We start from the raw sequence: 27,449 nt of genomic DNA, 5'->3' as shown, positions 1-27,449 counted from the left end.
TTTGTTTTATCCATTTTGCACATAAAAAAATTGATAAGTTAATTTTGGCTCTTGCTAAATATGCATACTATTGTGCTACAGGAGCAATATTTGATTTTAGATGTGAGGACCGCTGGTAACATGGTTGGAGACGTGAGAACTCTTATATGTACAGTAGCTGCCAGAGACCCATGCCAGCTGTAGTGGAGATGAAGAAGATACAGTACACTGTATTTAGAGAAAATGTGCAATGGCCCACTGCATTACTGCATTGATATAGTTTCTGGAGAGAGCACAGTATGTAAATGCCATGATACAACTGTGTTCTCGGCTCAGGGCAGTGCCGGTGGGCCCCACTGCATGAGGGCCCCACCCCCTCCTCTAGGGGTCAGGTTCCAGGCCAAGCACTCAACTTATACTTTGTTACTCTATGACTAGAGGGTCCATAACTTGGTGGAGCAAGATCATGGATGAACTTGATTGAGTGCTTGGTTCCTCTCTGTGGAAACTACACCAAGATTCACCCTCATGTCAATCAAAATAGGAGTCCTGACAGCCCTTTCTCCTTGTTTATAAAAGGCCTTATTCTTTGCATGCCTTCTCTAATGATTGAGCAAGGCCCTCTGTGGTGGCTGACCACAGCCCCTATGGTAGTTAACCACACCACTTAAATGTAAGACCTTACCACTGCAATTTTCGGTAGGCCCTTCATGTCCCAGTTTGACACTGTACTCAGTATACCACAGGTTCCCTGCCTTGTGAATGCTCCTTAGGGAGAGGACCTGTCTACGGGAAGTCACGTCACAGTCAAGTCACATACAGTGTTTACGGGATCAGTGTTCTGTGTGCTCTAGACTTGTAAAAATCTTCTTTTTTAAAGAAACATTTACATGCTGTATGTAAAAAAAATATAGGAAAAAAGTAATTAATTTGGTAACATTTATCTTAATTTTGTTTACCTACAAATATATAATATACTGTATGTCTTCATGCAGTCAAGAGAAGATGGAGGTTACCCGCAGCAAATGGAAAAGTTCAGAACATTTTGGTTCCTCCTCTTTTACAACAGATATCCTACAGGGTAAGTTTAGCCGCTAATTAGAAAAATAAATCACTAAAAATTGTGCAGTTTTCACTATTTACACTTTATTTGGTGAGCTGTAAATGTATTGGTTTTACTACAGTAAAAGTTTTATTATGTTCCTGTTTTCTCATACACTCTTCCCCAAGGGATGTTTTAAACTTTTAGAGACATTAATAATCTATTCTCTTATTATTATTATCATTAAGCCTATTAAACACTTACCTTTTTATGAAAGGGAACTGTTATGCACCTTACTAAGGGCCTGATCAAAATTTTGCGCAACCCTTATAGTTTGCGTATTAATCTGATGTTGAGAGATCTGCGTATGGTAGATGCCGCACTGAGCATGTGCAGATCTCTGTGTGCAAGATCACACACAGTGCCCCCCAAGCCACATCATGACTGACATGCTGCTGCCATTGGGGGGTGAGACAGGGGTGGCATTGTGTACCGTTTTACAAAATGGGGCATGCCAAGACCAGGGCTGTGTCTTCTGAAGCAGATCTCTTGGCCCTAGAAAGGAGTTAGGCCTACTACATAGATAAACACAGGGGGGGGGAAAATTCCAGTTGCCTGGAATCCCCCTTCCCCCTTCCCCGTAGCTTGGCCAGCGGCCACTACATGCCGTAAAAGGCAGAGTAGAGCTCCTGTAAATACTGTAAATGCCAAATTGATTTCTCACAAATATTTAAAATGCCTGCTCTAATATATATTGTAAATGCCTACACCTCTTATTACCATGTGCCATGAATGTGCACTATACATAGCAAAACACTGCATCCCAGAGAGAAAACAATACACCCACACATTATCTGTGCGTATTTGCAAGTATAGCGACTCATAATGTGTGTAGTTTGTATGTTCTTTTTATGTAATATTTTTGACTTCGACAGTCCACAATTTGGCAGCAAACAATAACTGCCATCAATTATTAACATAAGAAAAAAAATATTTCATACAATAATCGGTGACCTAGACACAAGTATGTATTAATTTTGCAAATCAGACACTTGACTATATTTGGGGAAGACAGGGAGGAGGACGAGACATCCTCTATATGCACTCGGCGGTCACGGGACCACTGGTTGGGTGTGGGACAACATTCAACCTATAGAGTATGCTGGGACAGTGCTTTGGCCTATAATGTCTGATTTGCGAAGAACATTTCACACATACATGTACCTACGTCTTTGTACACTGATGTTTGGATTCGATTGAGGTTCTGCTGGGTAGATGAAGTAGACACAAACAAATCGTGAAAGTGACATATAAAATTTTCATGATCTACATATTCCTATCATTTTCTGAACATTGTTTCCATTTCTGGAACGTATGCTAGGTCTGTTTAATAATTGAACAAGGGTTATAAGTAGTGTCCTTCCTAAATAACATAAACCTTCGGAGTTCGGGGAGAGCCACTCATAAACCTTTCTTCCACATATATTAATGAGCTCTTTATCTGCAATGTGTGAATAGCCATTGTCTGATTGTTCCTGATTACCTCTGAACTCCATAACTACTAGACGTTTGATTTTTCTCTGATTTTAACAAACTGATCGGCTAATCCTGGGATCCTATAAGGAAATCACTCCATCCTCCAGAACCAGTTCCAGTCCCACACTCGACTCCTCATAAAAAAAAACCTCGTAAAAATAGAATATCCTGAAAAAAATGTTTGTCAGCGGGAAAGAGAGAAAAGAGAAATAGAACAAAACAACTCTTGTTCATAACAAATCAATTACAATGACTGGTCTTTCTGCAATCTTTAGTACGCTCAGGTAGTGTTCAACAGTGCTGCCTCTCAGTCTTCACGGAACCGTCTCTGGTGATACTTTTGCGATATCACTCCATTTACGAGTTCCTTCCGGACTACCGACTTTCCTGCAATGGGAATCGTGGACCCAAGTCTCTCTCTCGGCTACTTTCACTGGGATAGTGCTGTCAACAAAACTTGGTATGGTCCTTCCCACCTGTCTATTAGGCAACCTGAGCGTAAGAACAATCACACAGTCTCTTGGTTCACAATCAAGTCAGTTAGTATTTGGCATACCAGCAATCAACAGTTTCAAGTTCTTTTGTCAAGTTCTCAAATGCTGGCTCATTTCAATAAGGTACTGTACTGTCACCTCATTGGTGTATTTCTGATCATTGTGCGGATCAATCATGACATGAGTTTGTCTTCCAAAAACAACCCAAAAAGACACAAATATCAAAACAAAAACAAATTTCGAAGAGGGTGATTCGTAGAGTGAAGATCTGGGAGTGGTTCCGAAGCTACATAATACTAGTGGCAGTATCTATGATCACAATGGTACAATTTCAAGCTTTGCTCCTACTTCTAGGGGTACCATTATCTACACACAAATTTTTGCACAATTTTTATTCGCGGTAAACACAGCAGCATCCGTGGCGGCAGGAAATGCCTCTACCCAGTTTGAGAAAACATCAGTGCACACCAATACATAACAATAATTCCTAAAGGGTGTTAACTGTGCGAAGTCGATTTGTATTTCCTGAAAAGATCCGTCTGCAGGAGGGATATGGGATGGCTCTGTTGGTATTGCTTTACCAATATTCTTCCTCAAGCAAGCAAGACAGGTCATTGCTCTCTTACCTGCATGAGAATAGAATCCTGGCGCACACCAGTAGGCTCTCATCAGCCTGCACATACCCTCTTTGCCTAGATGAGTCAGACCGTGTGCCACCTCAGCTAGATTTGGAAGGTATGCTCTGGGGGCTACTGGCTTACCATGTCCACCTGCCCACAGTCCTGAGGACTCCTGGCCATACCCCTTTGTCCTCCAGTTTGCCTTTTCCTGTAGGGAACACAATTTTTTTCATTTTAATTTACTATCGTGTGTTTGCAATGTAGAGTACCATGAGCATAACTCAAAAAAAAAAACCTCTAGAGGAGAGAAAGAAGAAGAAAATGAAAAAGAAAATGTCAGGTTTGCCATTCACCAACAGGCATATCAGTGTCTATACAAAATTTCCCTTCACCAGTATTCCCATTCTCGACCCTTTGTGCATGACAAGGCACACTGCAGTAATACTGGTGTTATCATGCTGTTGAGATATACTGGGTTCGGGAAGAACTCTGAAGGACCTAGGCATGTGGAGTTTGAACTGTACTCAGGTCCATGTATTGTACCACCCTGTGTGAATGCAAAAGATGAAGAGGAAACTGTAGAGAAACAGAATAGAGGTTGGTGACAGATGAGTTTGTAGAGGTGAAGAAGATTTTATAAAAATTTGACAACTGGATTGGGCACTACGGGGAAGTGATTCTCTACATGGTCTACTCCCCTTAAAAAAAAATCTGTGTTTGTCGTATCGCTATTGGGACTATCCCAGCCATCAATCCAGTGTCCTGTCCATCCTAAGTTCATAGGGAACCCGGTATCTGTGAGATAATTTCCTCTACCTGTGATGGACATGCATCTAGAACAGTAGAATGCGTCATAAGTCTTCATGGGTTTCTAACATACTTTGTACTTCCTGAGCGGGAGCACAGTATATGTATATCATATCTAACAAAATTAAGTTAATCAGGGGCCATTTCTGCTAGGAAAAAGAAGCAAAAGTTTAGAGGCCCCATCTTAACCCCAGCAAGTTTTGTCAACGGGTAATGTTGCATTTATTTTGTTCTTCCCATTAGCCGAATCTGTGTTTTCTATATGGCTTATGATTCCTTACTATATGTCCCTTGGTCCCATCTATGTATTTAATAATGTGGCTTGTGTTTTCTGTCTAGGGGATCTATATTGACTATGTGTCCTACTACTCCTACAATCTCTGGCAAAATGCCCTTCCTTTCTACAAGGGTAACATATTATTGACCATTAGGGATATGGGGTTTGGACTGATGGGTCTTTCCTGTATGTGCCAGTATACTTACCGTCCTCAACCTCTCCACCTGTTGTTCTCTGCGCCTAGCACTATTCTTGTGATGTTCAATAGCACACTATCTAAGATTAGCTACTGTGACCCCTTTCCAATTTTGCAAAGAAGTCTGCACCCTGACACTCAATGCCTTATTGAGCCCTTCCATTTGCACAGAGACAGCCACCTCCCATTTGCCGAATTAGTGTTTACCAGTGATCTTATCCAGATGGAGAGTTTTCTATTTCTGCAAGAGACAAAAACATTTTTTTTTAACAAGCTTCTAGGTCATTCAAAGTATTCATTCAATCCTTCTCATCCCATATTAAGGGTCTGTACATGGTCCAACAAACATTTCTGAGCTCATCTTGACTAGGGGCATTACTATGAATGAATACTTCTTATATGGTAACTGAAAGAAATACCTGGGGGTTACCTTGTCTCTGTCCGCTTTCCTACTGTCAAATACATATGTGCGGACAGGTTTTTTTCCCCATTTCTGACGTTACTTTCTTGATTTTTTTTGTTTTATTTTTGGGTTTTACTATATATGTACACAAATGATACCATACTTACCTGTTCCACTGGTCTCAGCCACTTCCCCCACAGGCTACTGTTCTTCTTTTACCAGTTGGATACTCCTGTGGGTACATGAGAAATGGCTGAAAACAATCAGGTCACCTTCTCCTCCTAAATAAAACTTCAACATTCATTAGTACATATATAGGTTACAGTCATATTTTTCATATTTTTATTATTTTCTATAGTTTGTATGCTGGCCGTAACTGCTTCCACATCTACATATGGCGGTGTACTTGCATTCTCTTTTTTTTCCCCTACTTGTCTATTGTTGCTACAAGTTCAAACAGTTCTTATATTTCCATTCTTGTCTTATATGACTTTGGTTAGACATACCACCTGCAATACCTTAGGATCAAACTCACCAACCCCTCTTGCTGCCACAGGTTTAAACACTTTGTATGTCTGACCCTTTGTTTTCTGGATTTTATCAGACATATCCTTATCCTTAAGATCTGCAGTACCTCTGGTTCAAAGCTGCCCACCCTAGGGAATGGTACCCTATCTTTGTCAGTCATACATGCCCATTCAGACAAAAAGTCTTCAGCGTGTGGGCCATATTTCCCACACATAACCAACCTCGCTGACCCCTTGGGCCGCAGCTCTTCAACCTGAACCCTGGCTACCATACATCCACCGCTTGTGCAATTGGATCCCATCACAGACTTTTTCCTTTTACACAATCCCCAATGCACACCGCAAATAGACGGTGAAAGACACCTAGTGCTTTCACTCGCTCCTTCTCCGCTGAGTACCACGACTCACTCCAATAGTGAACACCGCGTACCCAGTGAGGCCCTATTGGTTTCTATTTACTGGAAGTGTTAGGAGTGACTTACCTTTTCCAGCAAATATCCGCCGCTGGAGATTTTCCTGAGAGAGACCAGCGAAAACTCCCTATACACTTATACACAAATCACGCTTGCGTATGCTCTATACAGCGCTAATGATACCGCGATTTTACGCAAAAGCTCGTAAAAGGGGTATCAAGTTGTTCAATGTATCGCACCCACAAACGTGTGGTCCAATCGCACAGCGTATAGGTACTTGTTACCTATCTGCCATACAACCACGGGTCAATGTACAAACTGTGACCCTCAGCTCGGAGCGTAACAAAAAACCTTTTTACTTCAATACTACACAATGCACAATTCCCTATTACGCTCCTCTGCAAATCTCACGATTTGCGTATCAAACCTTATACTAACGTGAGTCAGCAGCCTCACACCACCAAGCCTCCACTTACTTGATGTACCACACTACGGGATCCCAAATTCCCTGGGTTCAATATCCACTCACTCTTACGTTCACTCACTCAAATACACTTTGGTTTTTCTGTACAGAAAATTTCAATTCATTCAGATAGGCAGTTTTCCCCAGAGGCAATACAGTTTAAACAAAAGTTTTATACTAATCTGCTTTAGAAACCGGGTAGTTTTGTGCTATTGTATTTAAATGTCTACTATCCCACCTTTGAACTAAATGACACTATTGTATAATTTGTACTAAGCGCCCGGATTCTTACGCACTTTGTGTAAACACGCAACCATGCATGTCTCTTACGCTGCGTGCGCAGTCCTGTACTTTGTCCGAGACACGTGTACAAAACCCTGCGTCCGCAATAAAACAAATCACACAGCTCTATATATTTGAACAATACTAATTACTATTGCCCACTAGACACAACTTGTTCTGTATAAACTTTTATGCAGACCTGCGTTTGTGTCTTTACACTTACTTCCTTAAAATACTGTTATTTCAAATTTACCTATATAGCAACAAATGTATCCTATTTCACACAGATCTATAATTACTAGCAATAATCAATAATTTAAATGATATGATTTAGATTGGATAGCTATCTTGCAGAACATACACTGATATAAATATACACATAATTATAATAATATTATATATATGTACCATTCACTGGTCTCCTATGAGACACCTTACCTCTTATTTGCATATCAAAGCTATTTGGTTTTTACTGCTAAAAAAACCCAAAACAGTTACACAGGTTAATTTGCATTTCAATGGCTATCCTCCCTGTAAGCAGATTCTACAAGTCTTGGAAGGAAAAAAACAAAACCAACTCTTTCTTTCCTTTTTCTATCTGTGTGCAACCCCCTCACTTGATGTAAAGTAATTACGCACAGACAAGAAGGACAGGGGGAAAAAAAACTACCACCATTTACTCTCACTAGGCCCAACTGAAACTATTTGTAATTGACTATGGCATGGGTTAAATAAATGCATTGGTAACTCATAAATTGTGCTTGATGTGACCAAGGAAACTGATTGTTCTGAGCAGAGTGAAAATCAGCTATTTAGAAAATGACCTTCCTAAAATGGCCACTGTTCCTCCCCCTTCCACATCCATGAGGTTTACACAAAATGGTGGACAGGCCATGTGGTTAGTCCAAAATGGAGGACAGATCATGCGGCTTCCTTTGTCTCAAAGAAATCACACATTATACAAGCACCAGAAGTTATTTTAGGCCTGAGTTAAAAAAAAAACTATATCAAGGCTATGCAGCAACTTTTAAATGTACTTTTAAACCTGCTTAACAGATAAACAATCCAATCTCAATCAAACACAATATGACTTATTTGAACTTTGTTTTGCAACAATAAAAATAAATTTTAGCATCTTAAATATTATGAAAAACGCATTGTCCCTTGAAATTTCATATCATTGGCTTACTGATAACACAACAATACATGTGGATGTTATTCATCAGCATCGCGATGCGTCCATCGGAGCCGGTCGATCACAGCCACGTTTGTAATGTACAGTGCATCATTAAGACCCTGATATCGCGGACCAGCCCCCATCTGTGAATGCCAAATTGCTTTCTCACAAATATTTAAAATGCCCGCTCTAATATATATTGTAAACGCCTGCACCTCTTATTACCATGTGCCATGAATGTGCAATATACATAGCAAAACACTGCATCCCATAAGAGAAAACAATACACCCACACATTATCTGAGTTCCAAAGCTCATTGATGTATATATATTTGTTATTAAAAGGATATGGATTCAAAATATATTACAATGTACAGTATACCTATAGTTACATGGATACAATAGCACAGTAATCAGTTAATACAAAATACATACAGTTACAGTTACAGGCCAGCATACAATATGATTGCCTCAATGCATCTTATCTCTCTCTCTCTCTCTCTCTGTAAAATCATGCAGGATCTGGTCTAAAAGCAACTCCATCATCCTCTGGTACAAAACAGGAACTGCCTTCCTGTGTGATCAGCAATGTGTTATCTAGTTTGGGGGAGGGAACTTACTCATTCATGATGAGTCACTAGTCTCTTTGTATATGCTAAACAGGTTCAGCCTTGAAGACATCCAAAGGGCTGGGCTGAGCTTCCTGTCCACTACCTGTTTGGAATATCTATTGTTCTAATAAAAGTGATTTTAGCTTTTATACATTTAATCATAATTATTTGTTGCAATGTCCTACAACTTAATAACAAGTATCAAATGAATCTACACATTAATCTGCTTGCTTTAATACCAAATATGACAATTGTATCTGGTTTCGTTCAAATAATACACATACATGACATTACTTCATTATATAATTTTAAATCATCATGATGTCTGGCGCTTGATATTATCATAGTTATGTACTGTATGAAATAAGTGTTGAATCCATCTCTGTGGCATATCCGTGTAAATGCGTGTGTTACCATATATTGCTGTGCTCGCTGCGCGTATTGGCAAGTAAAGCGACTCATAATGTGTGTAGTTTGTATGTTCTTTTATGTAATATTTTTGACTTCGACAATGCCCATGGCAGCAGATTTTCCTACCAAGTCTGCTGTGTGTGTGTGTCTGTGGATCTGAGTGCTCAATCATTGCACCAGAGAGAGAATCTCAGGCCTCATTTATCAAGCCTTGGAGAGTTATAAATAGCACGTGATAAAGTACTAGCCAACCAGCTCCTAACTGTCATTTTTCAAACACAGCCAGTAACATGGAAGTTACAAAGTGATTGGTTGGTACTTTATGACCGTGCTATTTATCACTCTCCAAGGCTTGATAAATAAGGGCCTAAGTTGCTTATTGTTATCATTAGGCCTGCATATGTCTGAAGTACTGCATACACTGCACTTTGTTTGAGGGAGACTATAGCTTGGTACATGCTAATTATACGTCCTTCGTGGGTTGGCAACATTGCTCTAAAATCAAACATTTGGAAATCCCCCTCCAGAATTCCTGTGTTTGCCCCTGCTACTCAGATGGCCAATAGCTGTGACCGATGGTCGTGATAGTGATCCGATGTTGCATCTTTTGGATGCAGCACATGGATGTGCCATGCAGGCAGGAAACGTGTCTTGTCTTCAGATGCCTCCTGTGGCATTAGCATATTGCTGTATTGCTGCTATGTCCAGAGATGCAGCAGTAATGCAAATAGCGTCCCCCTCTGAATCAGGCCCTTAGTTGTATCTTTAGCCCAGAATCATGATAGAATCCCATTAATGCCTATTGCACAACCAATGCTCTCATCATTAAATCACAGCCATGCCCACTATTACTAGTAACGTCTAATTATTGTTTGGACAAAAATTAAATATATGCATGCCATGTGTTCATTATATCCATACAGATCGAAATGGCTTCAGTTTTTCTGATCCGGAGAACATTTCTGTAATGAAAATTGTTTCTACTTGGAAAGACCAAGCAGTGCAGGTAAGTGGCCATTGTTCTCTTTTAATAATGACAGATTGTGGCTACTGCAAAGTGTCATTAGGGTTGTAGGATAAAATAACCTAACTGTGAGCAGAGCTCCAAAGAAATTGCATTAATTTGCACATTTCTGTCGGTCTGTCACTGACCCATCCAAAGCAGATTTATAATATGAGCATCATAAAAAAAATAAAAGCAAATTTTCAGGTTTTCTGTGGTTCATATATTCAGTCTTTGACATTTCAGCGTTCCAACATCTTGTTTTGAGGCACCGTTTAGATAGCTGCCATAGCATCCACTCAGGGATTTTAACACAATAAAGTGTATCACTACCGACAGCCTTTGTGTTTTATAAACTCTCCTGGACACAGGAGTATGGGGGTTATTATAATTTAATTTTAGTCTTGCAGGTAAAGCAAAAATAAATCTTCTATGGGGAAATGTATCAAACCTCACAGTGATAAAGTGAAGGGCAGTAAAGTACAAACCAATCAGCTTCTAACTTCCATTTCATGTTTGAAAAATTACAGAAGCTGAGTGGTCGGTACTTTCGAGCAGATGTATTAAGCCTGGAAAAGTGATAAAGCAGTGATAAGCCGAAAGTGATAATGCACCAGCCAATCAGCTCCTAACGATCAATTTACATATTGGAGCTGATTGGCTGGTGCGTTATCTCCTTGCACTTATCACTGCTTTATCACTTCTCCAGGCTTAGGGGGACATTTACTAAGCAGTGATAAGAGCGGAGAAGTGAGCCAGTGGAGAAGTTGCCCATGGCAACCAATCAGCACTGAAGTAATAGCTATAATTTGCATACTGTAAAATTATACAGAGCTGCCAATTGGTTGATGGGGCAATTTCTCCACTGGCTCACTTCTCCGCTCTTATCACTGCTTAGTAAATGTCCCCCTTAGTCCTTAACCCCTTTATTTCTCTCAAAGTTTTGATACATCTCCTTCTGTGTGAACCAATAATACACAATCTATAGCCACTAAAAGTGTTGACTGGTGACTAAACCGATACCCCAAAAGAAAAGAAACAATATACAATAAGTAATTAAAGCAGTCAAACATTAGACATTAAACATTTGTTGCTAAATAAAGGAACAAAAATCCAAGCAGCCAGGAATGAGAATTGGTAAATAGCCTCATCCAAGCAAATATATTGAAATCTCTCACAGCTTGTTAGTATGTAATTGTTTAGTACAATATTCAAATGGCTCTTAGGATGGGTATACAAAAGTACAGTGGTTTAGTTTTGTATTTGACAGCTATTAATAGGATTAATCCAAATAATGAATAACAAAGATCTCTATAGTATCCCAGAGTTGTTAATAGTGTAATTTAGTTAAGCAAAAGCAGAGTGTTAGACTCAGCACAATATTGTAGTATCCAGTCCACTACTCCAAATGATCATTCCGGATGGTAACAGAAGACTTTATTGCACTGTGGGCTTTATTCAGGTTTGTTAGCAAACCAAAAAAGTTAGGCAAAACCATGTGCACTGCAGGTGGGGCAGAAGTAACACATGCAGAGAGATTTAGATTTTGGTGGGGTGTGCTCAAACTGAAATCTAAATTGCAGTGTAAACATTAAGCAGCCAGTAATTACCCTGCACAGAAACAATTAGCCCACTCAAATGTAAATCTCCCTGCACATGTTACATCTGCCCTATCTGCGGTGCAACATGGTTTGCCCAATTATTAACTTTTTTTGGTTTGCTAACAATCCTGAATAACCCCGTGTATCTCTTAATGTTATATCCATTGTATAAAGGGAGAGTGTTGACATTAGCATACAGATGTAGCCATGCTCATCTTACTGCGATGTGGCATGTTGCAACACGGCATGTTGCATGGTGCACCAGGATGAAACTATTTGCAGCAATCAAGGCAAACACTTCATCCTTTTTAATGTGGGTCCTCACAGGTTTCCCAATTAGTCACCTGCCAACTGAGAAAGGCAAAGAAACTTATTTACGCAGTTGGATTCTCACCACTTGCAGGAGACCTGAAAAAGGATCATCAAAGTTGTTGTAAATAGAACTCTATGACAGTCCAAACCAGAGCACCGTGTGTAGCAATGGGCAGGAGCTTAACGTGTTTCTCTGCTTTTAACAGACTTAGCGACTTCATCATAAGACAGTTAATGCTTTTTAACTAATTGCTGGCAATGTGATTTGCATATTGTGTTTTTTAAAGTTGATTTTAATTGATAAACTTATCATGATTTTTTAAATGTCTATTGTTCGACTGTGCTTCTATTACTTATTGTTTATTGTTTGTTGTACTTTAGGTACAGGTAATGCTATATTTAATCTTTCCTGAATCTACAGTAATTCAGCATTTACGGTGTATCCTGTACAAATTGCATTTGAACAGTGCATTGCTTTAGTTGTCTTAAGGTGCATACACACTGGCAGTGGCGGAACCAGAGAGTGGTGGGCCCAGGTACAACAATATGCTTTGGGCCCCCCCGATTCTGTAAATATCTACCACAAACCGTTCCAGACCACACAACACACTGATACACAGTATCTCGGCTTTCCCAGAACTCCATCCTTCTTCTGCCTTAGGGCAAGTGGGACTGGGGTGCCTAGATCATCCTGCTGCTCCCGACTCTTAAGTCCTGCAGCAGCCACCATGGTGTCAATGCCCCCATACTCTTCTGCTTGTCTGCCGTCTACCTTGCTGGCTGCTCCTCTTCTGCAGCAATGCCTAAATGATACAGGGGGTGGGTGGAGGGACAGTGCCAGGGTGTACGACGCCCCCCAGCAAACTATAGATTTGTGCCCTTCTACAAATAGGGAGGCAAAATAGTGGTTGGTGCCCCCCACCTACACAAGCACACATTCATTACCAACACCCCAGCAGCACCATCACCAAGACACTTCCTCTCATACCCAGCACTAATACCTCTGCAGCAACAACTCCCCCTCAACACGCAGACACCCCCCACATACACTATTGAGCCCAGACACCCCCTCTCATACACTACAGCACCCAGACACCCCCTCATACACTACAGCACCCACATACACTACAGCACCCAGACACCCCCTCATACACTACAGCACCCACATACACTACAGCACCCAGACAACCCCCCCATACACTACAGCACCCATACACCCCTCCTCATACACTTCAGCACCCATACACCCGTCCTCATACACTACAGCACCCAGACACCCCCCTTATACACTACAGCACCCATACAACCTTCCTCATACACTACAGCACCCAGACACCCCTCCTCATACAATACACAACAGCAGCCATACACCCCTCCTCATACACATCAGCACCCAGATACCCCTACCATACACTACAGCACCCATACACCCCTCCTCATACACTACAGCACCCAGACACCCCTACTCATACACATCAGCACCCAAACACCCCTCCCATACACTACAGCACCCATACACCCCTCCTCATACACTACAGCACCCAGACACCCCTCCCATACACTACAGCACCCAGATACCCCCCTCATACACTACAGCACCCAGACACCCCCCTTATACACTACAGCACCCAGACACCCCCTTATACACTACAGCACCCAGACATCCCCCCATACACTACAGCACCCAGACACCCCTTCAAACACTACAGCACCCAGACACTCCCTCATACATTACAGCACCCAGACACCCCCCCCCCATACACTACAGCACCCAGACACTCCCCTCATACACTACAGCACCCACATACACTACAGCACCCAGACCCCCCCATACACTACTGCACCCACTCTCTTCCATACACTACAACAACCCCCCCTCCCCCCCATACTTTAGAAAATCCAGACATCCCACTCCCTTCACAACTCACCAGTTGTTTTCTGAACATAAACCAGGCCTTCTGGATGCAGTTTGCTGCTCCGGTGCAGTGCCTGCACACACAGCTCCCACTTCCAGTGCAGAGCAAACAGCTCCTCATGTGAGAGAGGGTTGGGGGAGAGGAGGTGGGATGACGGGGTATGTAGCTCATCATGTGCCCCAGCCCCTTAGCTGCCTGCAGATCCTGTGGAGTTGCACATAGTCCAGAGGGGAGGAGGAGACTCTGTGCCCCATCATAAGTCACACTAGAAGAGCTGGGGGGAGGAGCCGAGGGGAGAGCTGGGCCTTCCAGTAAGTCATGGCTCCTCCCCCTGACAGAAAAGGTCCCTTTGCCAACTTGAATCTAGCATCAACCCTTCCAGTAACGCAGGCAGCTAAGACTTGGGGGAGGAGACACGCGGGGAGAGGATGACAGAGAAGAGTGGACCGGACCCTCCTCCTGCTCCAGCCGGGACCTGAGTGAGGTGTGAGTGTGGACACTGACGGCGGGGGTGCAGCGCTGGCCACGGCATACAATGAGTCAATGTGACTCATTGCAATGCAGGTGGCTGTGGGCCCCTTCACCCCAGCGGGCCACAGTGCAATGCACTGGTTGCACCACTGGTAGTTCCGCCACTGCACACTGGGCGTTTTTGCCCAGTGTGTATGCACAGTGATGATCGCTGACATCGCTGGGCTCAAAAGCGCTCAGTGCATACACACTGAGCGCTTTTTCCCCCTGCCCAGCGATGTCAGCGGGGGTGAGCGGCTTTCCATAGCAGGACTCTATGGAAAGCCGCTCCCCCCCGCCGTTCATCTACTGGTAATACCAGTAGATGAACAGCGGCAGCTAGCGATAATGCGGGAGCGCGCATCAGCGTTCATCGCTTGCTCATACACACTGGGCAGCTTTGAGCTGAAAGCAGCTCAACACACTAAACGTGAGCTGCTTTCAGCTCAAAATCGCCCAGTGTGTATGGGCCTTTAGTCAAATTCTAGTTTGTTTAGTCAATATGAGTTATATGTATTAAATGTATTATTTTTGGTACTGTTATTTGCCTATGCTCAAGAAGTCATGTCCATAATGCCTCATAGGTAACAGAAGCAATACAAGCAGTGTTACTAGCGGAACTCAGACGTTGGATGGAATCTTCGAGAAAAAGCATTATAACAGCTCAACCAGTTTCCACTATGGATAATGGTTGCACACAACTACCTTCAAAAATGGAACACTCCTACAATATTGAACAGCTGTTTGAAGAAACTTCTCTGCAATGTAAGTAGTAAGCATGGTAGACATTCTGTTTCCTTTATAAGAACTAGAAACTATAATAATATAGAGGGAGCGCACATATACATATAAAATACACAATTTATTTTTAATGTAATAAAAACAACTGTACTGGAACAGTATATACCTTCTGAAGAAACCGTCAGTTTTGTATGACGGAGAAACGCGTCAAGGGAATCCTGACCGCTTCACTGTGATTATGGGGTCTATTCATGAAGCGGTGAAAAGTGTGGAGAAGTGAGCCAGTGGAGAAGTTGCCCATGACAACCAATCGGCATTGAAGTAACATTTATAATTTGTATACTATACAACTGCACAGAGCAGCTGATTATTTGTCATGGGCAACTTCTCCACAGGCTCACTTCTCCACACCTTTCACTGCTTCATGAATAGACCCCTTAATATCGGAGGTGCTACTACCGGAGACTTGAATACCACAGACCACCCACACTGGTGAATCAACTCTGAGCCGCATCCTCCCTCCCTAGGACTCACACTGCATTTCCGCCACTCCCACCATCACGTGCCGTCCAGCTACAGTATATCAGACACTGCAGGACATTAACAACCTGGTGGTGAGCTAACATCAGGCGGCGGGGGGTCATAGCATAACGTGTGCTCCAGGAGGATCATAACAACCTCCACTGTCTCCAAACCAAAGCATCTGTAAAGCAGCACTATAAAGTGTTTTCTGTGCAGACCATATAAACTTTATGTGGTCTTGTCCTTCAAAGCACTTCTTAGTTGATGGTAAAGTGTAACTTTCATATCAGTAGTTACTATGCACCGACTATACCACCTCTTTCACTAAAATCAATGGATCATGAATGATCTTTGATACATAATCAATATATGTTCCAAATGTGGTAATAATACAGTTTTTTTACAGTGCAGTTTGGATACTGTTCCAGTACTGTTACTTTTATTACATTAAAAATAAATTGTGTATTTTATATGTATATGTGCACTGCCTCTATATTATTATAGTTTCTAGTGTTTAAGTTGGTATATCAGAGTACCTTATGGGAGCAGCTATTACATTTTAAACTACAGTATATTTGTGGTTAATAATTGCTATAGAGCGCCTGATTTGATTCTATATATATATTTTATATATTATATGGTCAATTTATATTTCCTTTATAAGAAGCATATCATTCTTTTACCGGATTCAGTATATGCCGTCTGTTGGGATCCCGGTGGTCAGGAGACCGACGCCTGGATCCTGACAGCCGGAATACTGGAGGCAAGTGCAACATGTCCCATGCGGGCTCGCTGCGCTCGCCACGCTTTGAACCCGGTGGCAACCTTTGGTCTCCACAGGGTTATATTCCCCTTTAGGTGATGGTGTGGACCACCACCCGAGCAGGGATTCCGGCCGCCGGTATTTGACCAGGTGTCGGGATTCCGGCATCGGTATCCTGACAGCCGGGATCCCGACAGCTGGCAAAATGAATGCCTCCCCTTTTACCACTTACTGTATTATGATATTACAATGCTTTATTACTTTTTCATGACTATCAGTAAATTTAGTAATGATAGGAAACAATAAAGAACAGTTCTTACCCCTTAGTTAAGAAAGGACCATACAGTGTATTTGGAAAAGTCCATGGTTTGTGCTGGGGTGATGCGAGACACTCAGACTACTACTTTATTTTTCTGGCGTTCATTGTTAGATGACGACAGTCTTTATTTATCTTCATTGGTCACTACTCCCTTAAGTAAATCATTACAATGCATCTCAATTCCTGTCTCTCAGTGTATCTGACATGGCCTCCAGTTAACATTTAACTGATTGTCTGTAAATCAGATTGGCCAATCAGCTCACAGTAATTACTTGTACAAGTGGATTTACTAGTGGAGTCCTAGGGCAAATTTATCGGCTTAAAGTTTAAATTCTAGTGTTTGATATAAGAAATACTTAACCTACAGTATATGGAAGCAGTATTGTTATAAATAGGACCCACCTCACACTAATGCAAGTTAGCCTTCTCACTGCATAATTTAGTTGCAATTCGAATGTCCTTCTTTCATGTAAGTGAAGAGTATGGTCTGGGAAAATAGAGAGGGGACTATGTTTAATTCTTGTATTTATGTGTTATGTAAACTGTGCACAGTTGGTTGTGTAATTAAGGCCCTTGAATTTACCATGGGGCTGACGCTAATCTATGTGATTATGTGATTTACTACGTATTTCCACTGCTCTTAAAAAAGTTTGTTTTTTCACACTTCTGTCTATGCTGCTTTTTGTGCAATCTTACTGCACTTTGTTTTTGCTGCAATTAGATATTTGCAATGTACATAATTCACGTGTTTTTCTATGTGTATTGGGGATATTATAGAATATGAATACATGACCCCCACTATCATGCAACAGTAATGTTTGTTATCTTCTATTTGAATGCTGTGAAAAGAGACTAGAGAATGCAGGTTCTTTGGTTCATCTATGTGCTTTGTAAGTAAGGAGATGTGAGCACCAATCCTCCACCAAGTTAGCCTGGACAACACATTATACTTACCTGTTTGTTGTGTTGAGGCGGCGATGGGTGCAGTCCTGTGGCTGAATGATGAGTGGAAAAAAACATATTGGTTAGTGAAAAATAAATTATGACATGTAATTAGAGAGAGAACATATGATAATCCATTATTTACTGTATTTAGCATTTAATTCAAATAACATATTGTTTGTTTTTCTATTTGTACCAACCCCCTTTCCCATCTACCATCTTTCTTTACCCAGTATTTGTTTTCAGATAGTTTAGACCCAGTAAAAGTTTGCATTGTACTGCAAAGATTGTAATGTTTTATTGCCTATTTGGTTCTGAAATACTGTATCATGGCTGGTACCAGAGTGGGCCAGATATTCTATGCAAACGGACAAGCCTCAAAGAGGAAGTTGATTATTTTCCCAAGTTTCTTTTTTGATCCTGTTGTATTACTGTTTCTCTGATTAGAGTTTGTGTTCAGTGGCCCCATGAGGGGGTGGGGCTAAGGGTATTAATTACTCAGGTTGGGGCTCGTCTGGGCACCCAGAGGGAACCCAGACCAGCCATGGAGAAAGTGGAATGTCTCCCTACTAGGCGCGTGCCACCGCAAAGCATGGCATTTTAAGTCAAAATGTAATGCGTGGGTATGGTCATACTACCTCTATGTCTGGCCACGCCTCCTCCTCTGGTACCTGGGTCCACAGCATATCTCAGCAACCCTGTTTGTGTTCAATTATAGTTGAGAAACAAATGCCCTAGAAGACTCTGGTCTCTGAACCTGCTTTTGCCATGTAACGGTTTCCTGAATTGTGTATAAACGCAGTTTAGGCCGTGAGCGATGGTGTCTGAATCAGATAGTTTATAATTTCCCTATGACTTTAATCCATTGGTAAGGGTCTATCTTAAGGATATTAGTTCATTATTGTTATATAATGGCAATTCTGTTTTTGCACATGATATATAAAGATTTCTTTCTATAATGGAACTTACATTTTAATAATCATGGATCTTGGAACATTTCTGTATGACATTTTACAAGTCAGAAGGAGTATGAACTACATCAGGCTCTTAAAGACTATTTTTTTTTTTACTGTTAGCATTCATAACCATTACGGCTTAATCGCAAATTGGTCCTCAGTTGTAAGTGGGGACATCACTGCCCAGTAAGTGATATCTGTAATACCCTTGGCTGCTGTTATTGCTGGGTACCATGGTTATTTAATTAGGTTAATATTTATTTACATCAACCATATGTAATAAACTGTTAAAATGAGTGAAATAGAGTTTCATTATTTAAAATTCCCGAGAGTATTTTCAGTTTATTTTTAATTCTATTTTTCCTCTTCAAAATGACAAGCATAATATTTTGGGTTTCAAATTGCAATGATTTCTCGTAAGAAAGCGCACTCATCCATTTATGCTTCAGCTTCCAGCCTTTACTTCAACTTAATATTAAATCATCTTCATTTCACTCAAATGAAATGTTTTTTTCTTTCTCTATTCCTTCCTTATTGCTAAATGCCCTGTATGAAAGAAAGCAAGCCTGCTGAATCTTCACATTCCTTCTCTCTCTCCTTTGTGTATTTTACTGAAGAATGCCTTAATGTAGTAGAAATCAGATTTGGTGTGTATTTTTACACAAAATCAAATTGCACAGGCGCCACCCCAGCACTTCAGCCTCCTAGCAAACACTAAGAGGATAAGGTTCCACCTGTACTTCTTACCGCAGTAAAACATCCTTACAGGAAAGGCCCTTCTGAGCTGATTTGTTCCAACTGAGAAATCATTTACTGCATTGCTTCTCAACTTTTACATTTGACAACATGCAGAACATTAGAAGGAAAAACTCTGCTGTATAAACTTACCCTGTATCTATTCTTATATAAATAGCGGTTATATAGAATTTATTGGAAGGTCTTTACAAAGCGAAGCTGCTGTGCAGCACAAAACACCTTGGTTTTCCAGTGCTGTGTCCGCATGGTCTCCCCAGTGCTCATCTAGGTTCATGCCTATCCACTACCCTCCAAAGACCACTACACAACATAAAAGCATATCTCCGAACTGTCCCTATTTTCGCAGGACAGTCCAGTTTTTTTGGGACTGTCCCGCTGTCCCACCCGCTGGCCGCAGTGTCCCACGGTGGGGGGAGGCAGATGGGAGGCACCTGTCATTTTCTGCTCTGCTTGAAAGCGCACAGCATCTATTCACAGAAACAAGAGGGGCTGGGGGCATGTCTAGCAGCTCAAAGAGCGCTGGCCATGCCCCAAAAGTGATGAAACATAGGGGCATTACCACAAAGTCATGCCCCTTTATTTGGGCCACACTCCCTTTTCCCAGGCGGGTGCAGCTGCGCCGCCCCAGAGTCTCACTTCCTCCGCCTTGAAAGTTGGGAGGTATGTAAAAGTTCACATAGTCAGTGGTGAATTTCCCATTAGGCACATGAGGCCAGCGGTGTGCAAGTATGCGGGTACGCTCGGGTACGGAGTACCCTTAAGAATTTGGCAGCGGGTATTTAGTACCACCTGCCACACACTTTGCCATTACCACAATTATAATGTGCCACAAAGCAACAAGACCACTGTGCTTGGCAGCATGACGGCTCCTCCCACTTTGTCAGGGTTACTCGGAGTGCAACAGTGGCTGTATTTTCCTGTTATAATGGAAGAATGACTATATATTGTTATTAAATTGGGGCATTACTATATATTTCTATTATACTGGAGGGATAACTATATATTTCAATTATACTGGAGGCATTACTATATATTTTTAGCCTTGCCTCCAGATTCCAAAAAATGGGGCTGTGTCGTGTGGCCATGCCGCTAGTATCATGTAGCCACTCCCACTAGTAGCATGCGGCCACGCCCCTTCACAACACATGACCACGCCCCATTTTTCGTAACTCAGTACCACTAAGAAAATATTTCTACTTGCACCACTGCGTGAGGCATGTGCCTAAGGGCAGCACCTGTTGGGAGGTGGGGGGGGGGGGCGGCACTTGGATGCTTATGTTGGTACTGTCAGACTGAAAGGTACCAGTAACCGGTAAATATTTCCACAGTACTGTTCCATATTCCATCTCCAATGGAGTGTAACCAGTTAGGACATACACATACTGCACCTGTAAGCTGTCCTACTTAGTAAATATGTACACAAAATAAAAAACATTCATAGATAGGGGATTTATTTATTATGCTATTAAATTGGCTATTAAATTAAAATAATAATGTTTATTTTGGTGTGTGTGTGTGTGTGTGTGTGGGGGGGGTGCTGTTGTGCCTAGGGGCGCCCTCACCCCTAAATCCGTACCTGCACCTACTGAATGTGTGATGAGAATCAGAAGCATCACCGGCTCTTATGCAGTGTAAATCTATGGATGTCACGTTTTAGTTCTACAGCTAAAGGTGCGCTCCATTAGGCATCATTTGCAGTTTACAGTTATCATCAGGGTGAGCAGACATACGGTAAGGACTGTCTTTTTTATTTTTATATTGCGCGCACATTTCTGAGCCTATGGGTACAACTTTAAGGTGCAGAATGCTGATCATTAAAACTATAGGGCTGGAATCAAAAACCATCAAGGCAATCAGGTATGTGTACGGTATATAAATGTCTACTAAAACAAGACAGGATAAAGGATAATGGGGATTAAAAATAAGCACCGGAGGATGGGGAGGAGGGACAAGGCATGTTCCTGAGGGGTACTGTATATAGTCATTATGTCGGCATTCATAATGTGGACAGTGAAAATGTTGACATTCACAATGTTATCATGGACATAAGGTTGATATGGTCACTAAGTGAACATTGTGATTGTTGACAGTCACGATGTTGACAATACATGACAGTGTTTGAGTTAGGGTTAGGCTACTGTTAGGGATCATATGTTGTAAAGCACTTTGCCGACATGCCAATTACTGACATGCACAACGTTGACATTATGACCATGTAAAAATTGTGCATGTCAACATGTCACATGTTGACATAACTTCCATGGCAAAATTATCAATGTTGGCATAATGCCCATGATAAAGTACCAACCAACTAGTTCCTAACTGTCATTTTTCAAACAGAGGGGTAGATGTATCAATCATCTATATGGGGGAGAAGTTCTTTATGTGCGATGATACCGCATCTTCCCCATGTATGACAGGTGCGGTTTGTGCAAGGTGGCAGGGATGCTATGTGCCCCTGTCATTATAAGCGCTGCTACATGCACAGCAATGTCAGAAACTTTCAGCTATTGATTTTGATAGCTGCAGGTGTTGCGGGTGCCAGCTCCAGGCTGCACACGTGAGATATCGCGATAGTTGCGATATCTTGTGCATGCACACATCCTGTTGGTGTGGCTTCCTGCTTCGCCTCATTACCAAGTGCTATAGCTGCATGTCCCCCAAAGTCAGGGGCATCTTATCAGTGGAGGGGGCCCAGTTGCAGTCTCCAGGTGGGCCCTCTCCTCGCCCACCATGTTTTAGGGACTCATTTCCTACTGTGCATGTGCGGCGGCTATTTTGCATGTGAATTTTTTATTGCAGCTTTAGCTCTGATGTGGGACTCCAGAAAGGAAAGTAATAAAATATGGGTTCAGTGTGTGGGCCCCAGTTTCCATGCTTCTTCCACTGCAGATGGATACTACTCACTGTCTTCGAGGGCACACCAGCAAATGCCGCCATGGCTATGGCCATGCTCTCGGCCAAAAACAATGGCTCCCTTTTGCCACTCAGCCACATCACGTGTACGACCCATGGTTCCACCTAAAAAAGTAACAATATCTCAACAAATTCACATTGTATCAATACCTCAGATATTCACAATGATCATCCAAAGTTTAATGGCACCATCTACACACATTTTCATGTCCTGCGTTGTTGAACTTGTACCACTTGTCTTTCCACATTCCATATTTTTTCCAGTGTGTTTTATCTATTATGTAATTGAAGCTGTGGGGACAGTGGTGAAAAAGGGCTAATTCAGGGAAAGGGGAGCCTGGTTTGAGTGACCATGTTAATTAAGTCAATAATGTCTGTCCATAGTTTTTGGCTCATGGGGCAACCCTTAAAGATTTAAGTATTAAGGTCCCAATCTTACTGCAGTTCCAACTGCAAAACCTAGACTTGAATCATACTGTATTTTATGAATCTTAGCTGGGGCATAACCTCTGCACAAATTTCTCAAGCTCTCTGGAATGATTGGTACTCATCTGAAATATATTCTGGAAAATGTCATCTCATTTATCATGCCACAGTATATGGGTAGGCATTCAGGTGGCATTCAGTTTTCCGGCTGTCGGGATACCACTGGGTAGGCATTCGGGTACCACTGTGTAGGCATTCAGTTTGCCGGCTGTCGGGATTCCAATACCCTGTGAAATACCGGCGGCCGGAATCCTGACTCCTGGCTGAAAACCACGCCACCACCTGTAGGGGTATATAACCCGAAGCACGGTGAAGCATGGTGAGCACAGCTAGTCCACGAGCGGACATGCTGCGCTTGCCACCAGTATTCCGGCTGTCAGGATCCTGGCATCGGTCTCCTGACCGCCGGGATCCCAACGATTGGGATATCATACTGAATACTGTCCATTGGTAGAATACTGTGTTCACTTCGGGATTCAATACCTCCACAGGGATATAAATACAGTACATTAGAGATTGTACAAAGACTGTAAAAAGTAGGGAAACTAAAATGGTGCATGGCCTATATCACAAAACTTACCCGGAAATACTAAAACATATTAAAATGTAGTTTGAAGCAGAGAAGGGAAATGTGGGAATTTTCAAATAGATCAAGGATTTTTATTAAGGTACAGAAGGGAAACAATATTCAAAGAAAGAGAAATATTAGAACACTAGGACACATGCTGAAGTAAATTATCCCGGCTGTCGGGATCCCATCGGTCAGGAGACCATCGCCGGGATCGCGAAAGCTGGAATACCAGCGGTGAGCGCAGCGTGTTTCCCCGCGGGCTCACTGCACTTGCCACGCTTCAGGCCCAGTAGCGACCTTCGGTCACCACAGGGTTATATTCCTCCACGGGTGGTGGCGTGGACCTCCACCTGAGTGGGGCCCGCTGGAATTCAGCAGGTGTCAGGATTCCGGTGTCGGTCTCGTGACAACCAGCAAATTGAATGCCTCCTGCTAAAACTGGAGGAATGTAGGTTCAGAGGAAATTTTAGAAAAACGACTTCACAGAAAGAATAGTGGATAAGAAGAATAGCCTCCCGTCAGAGGTGGTAGCAGCTAATGAAGTGGAGCAATTTAAACATGCTTGGGATAAACATGAGGCTATATTTACTAAGAACTAAGGATCAAGTAGGTTTTATGGTTAGTTATGGTTAAAAAAGGGACAGACTAGATAGGCCAAGTGGTTCTTATCTGCCACCAAATTCTATATTTCTATGACTTTTACATGCAAGTGCAATACACTTTCAGCTATAGACCATAATGCAAGCAAATTATATCCAATATACTGTATCTGCTAATAAGTGTGCACTGCCTACAGCATATTAAAATAACAGAAATCAGAAATATGCTTTTTTCTGTACTGTGTTTGTTGGCTAGCCTCTCTACGGATTTGCAGAACATTGCGGTGCTTCAAGTATTCCTTGCCAACTGAAAAATTCACCCTCTCAGATACCACTTTTAAGTTAAAGTAACCAGACCAGGCGCCGATGCGCCACATACCTATCTGAACTAAATGAAGAAAATATCGTAACTCAGCTGGCTAAGTGTCTACCACATTTTTCTGCTTTTAGATGAATAAGAGTTTAGTTTTTAATCCTTTTTTTATTCAGACATATTATATGATGTTAGCAGGCAGTTCTAGCAAATTCTATACCAGAAAAGTATTTGTTTTTCCTTTGTGAGTTTTTTACTTTTCAATCTCCTGTTGTTTTCTAGCAAACTAAAGGTCAAGTGAAACAGTTTTGTTTAGAACACTGCAGTACTAACTGTGAGAAAACGGCCATTGTACACACAAGTTCCTTAACCCTTTCAGAGATGTGCATTATGTTATTGTTCCCCTTTTATTAGTAAGACAAATGTCACAGACAGACAGCTATTCAATATGATTCTGATTTTCAAGCACAAAAGTACAAATAGGCTATAAAACTCAACTACGGGCTAATTGTGAACAACACCACAAAATGATAAAAGCTGTTAAAAGGAACAAAAACTTTTGGAATGTCATACCAACCAAGTGGGTGCCCTTTATCACTTTGTGTGGCTCTGTATGAGAGGCGGGATGAGATCTGCATACTTGATGGTTCTGGTTGACAAGCAGGATATGACATGATAATCTGAATTACTCTGGATAAAAGATGGGTTTGGATTTGGCAAATTAGGTACATGAGAATGACAGGTGGGTTGGGATGTGGCACACTAGGTGGTTCTGATTGACAGGTAGGATTGGTTGTGGCTCATTAGACTGACTAAGAATGACAGGCAAGTTTTGAATGGCACACAAAAGGGCTCTGGATGAAAGGTGGCATACAGAATGGTGGGGCACACTACTGTATGTCTCTCTGTATTTCAGATAGGGGTGTGGCACATCAGATGATTTTGGATGACAGGCTAGATGGGATGTGGTCCTCTAGGTCCTTCTGGATGACAGGCTAGATGGGATGTGGTACACTAGGTCTTTCTGGATGACTGGCTAGATGGGATGTGGTACACTAGGTCTTTCTGGATGACAGGCTAGATGGGATGTGGTACACAAGGTCTTTCTGGATGACAGGTTATATGGGATGTGGTACACTAGGTCTTTCTGGATGACAGGTTATATGGGATGTGGTACACTAGGTCTTTCTGGATGACAGGCTAGTTGGGATGTGGTACACTAGGTCTTTCTGGATGACAGGTTAGATGGGATGTGGTACACTAGATCTTTCTGGATGACAGGCTAGTTGGGATGTGGTACACTAGGTCTTTCTGGATGACAGGTTAGATGGGATGTGGTACACTTGGTCTTTCTGGATGACAGGCTAGTTGGGATGTGGTACACTAGGTCTTTCTGGATGACAGGTTAGATGGGATGTGGTACACTAGGTCTTTCTGGATGACAGGCTAGATGGGATGTGGTACACTAGGTCTTTCTGGATGATAGGCTAGATGGGATGTAGTACACTAGGTCTTTCTGCATGACAGGCTAGATGGGATGTGGCACTAGTCAATGGTTTTGTATTTTTGTAATTCTGGAATGTATCACATGAGATGACCCTGTGTGACAGGCAGGATGGGCTGAGGCACACTTAGGGGTAGATTTACTAAAGAGCAGGTTTATAGACATGGAGATGTTGCCCATAGGAACCAATCAAATTATATTTATAATTTATATAGCACCTTCTAGAAGATAATAGCTATAATCTAATTGGTTGCTATGGGCAACATATCCACTTCTATTAATCCACAAGTAAATATACCTCCTAATGGCTCCTGATAGAGAACATTAAATTCTGAGAAAATCTTATATGTTGGCATGGCTATATAGATGATGTGCTCTTCATATGGAACATTTCACAAGAAGATCCCCAAGAATTCATTAAATATAAATACGAACACAGTTGGTCTAGAGTTTACCACCACCACCACCACCACCACAAGCACAGATAAAGTAACATTTCTGAATCTAGATATTTTTGTCAGCATCAACATAAAGACGTACATAAAAATAAGTGTATGGAAATAATATTCTTAGAACAAATAGTAACTATCATGAAATGGATACAAACATACCAGGTGTAATAAGGTGTAAATAAGGAGGCTAAAAAAACCCAAAAAAAACTGCACAGACAAAGACACATAAACAAAAAGTAAAGAATTAAAACAAAAATTAATAGAAAAGGGGTAAAATAGCCTACTGTACAAGATCAAATTGGCCAAGTAACTAATATGAACATAATGGCCCTCATCCAATACAAACTACTTAACATAAAGAATGAGGAATTTCAGTTAAAAGAGATATTTAAGAAGCGTGGCACATATTCCAATTAGGTGAGGATCTCAAAAAAATCCTTCCTCCAAAACCTAAATGTACATAAAGGGGAGCAAATAATAATAAAAAAAAGAACTAACAAGGTACTGTACATCCCAACAACAACAAAAATGTGAATATAAGATACCACTACTGCTTAAACTGCAAAAGTTGTAAAAATAATAAGGAAAGAAAAACAAAACCCTTCAAAGAGTTTGAATCAAAGCACACGAAAAAAAAAAAAATAAGAGAAAAAATTAAGCTGTAATATGGAGGGAGCTATACAGAGGTGCCGATTTATGTTTCAGGTGGTGGGTGCTCGGCAGGAGGCGGCAGCGGGAATGAACGGGTGGCCGCAGTAGTGACTAATGCCCATTAGACATTATGCCACACACAGTAATGCCCATTACACATTATGCAACACACCATTAATGCCCATTACGCAATATGCCACACACCGTAATGACTATTATGCATTATGCCACACACCATAATGTCTATTACATGTTATGATACACTAGGATACACACCATAACATCCATTATGCATTATGCCACACCGTAACACCAATTACATAATATGCCACACACAGTTATGGCCCTGGCACCATTTTATGCTCAACACACAATAAT

General features: G+C 41.6%; 1 protein-coding gene across 3 annotated transcripts in view; it reads left to right on the top strand.

Annotated features, from left to right (window-relative positions):
• WDR72 (WD repeat domain 72) overlaps positions 1–27,449 on the top strand; it is a 417,276-nt gene that overhangs the window by 286,081 nt on the left and 103,746 nt on the right. For all 3 annotated transcript variants that reach the window (XM_063926109.1, XM_063926110.1, XM_063926112.1), the window contains 3 exons: positions 975–1,060; positions 10,162–10,244; positions 15,165–15,345. In XM_063926109.1, the coding sequence (XP_063782179.1) occupies positions 975–1,060; positions 10,162–10,244; positions 15,165–15,345 (350 nt within the window). The remainder of the gene's footprint in view (positions 1–974; positions 1,061–10,161; positions 10,245–15,164; positions 15,346–27,449) is intronic.

Source organism: Pseudophryne corroboree, chromosome 6 (genome assembly GCF_028390025.1).
Source record: "Pseudophryne corroboree isolate aPseCor3 chromosome 6, aPseCor3.hap2, whole genome shotgun sequence".
Taxonomy (NCBI): domain Eukaryota; kingdom Metazoa; phylum Chordata; class Amphibia; order Anura; family Myobatrachidae; genus Pseudophryne; species Pseudophryne corroboree.
The sequence above is the reverse complement of the archived record's forward strand: the minus strand, read 5'-3'. Positions and strand labels throughout refer to the sequence as shown.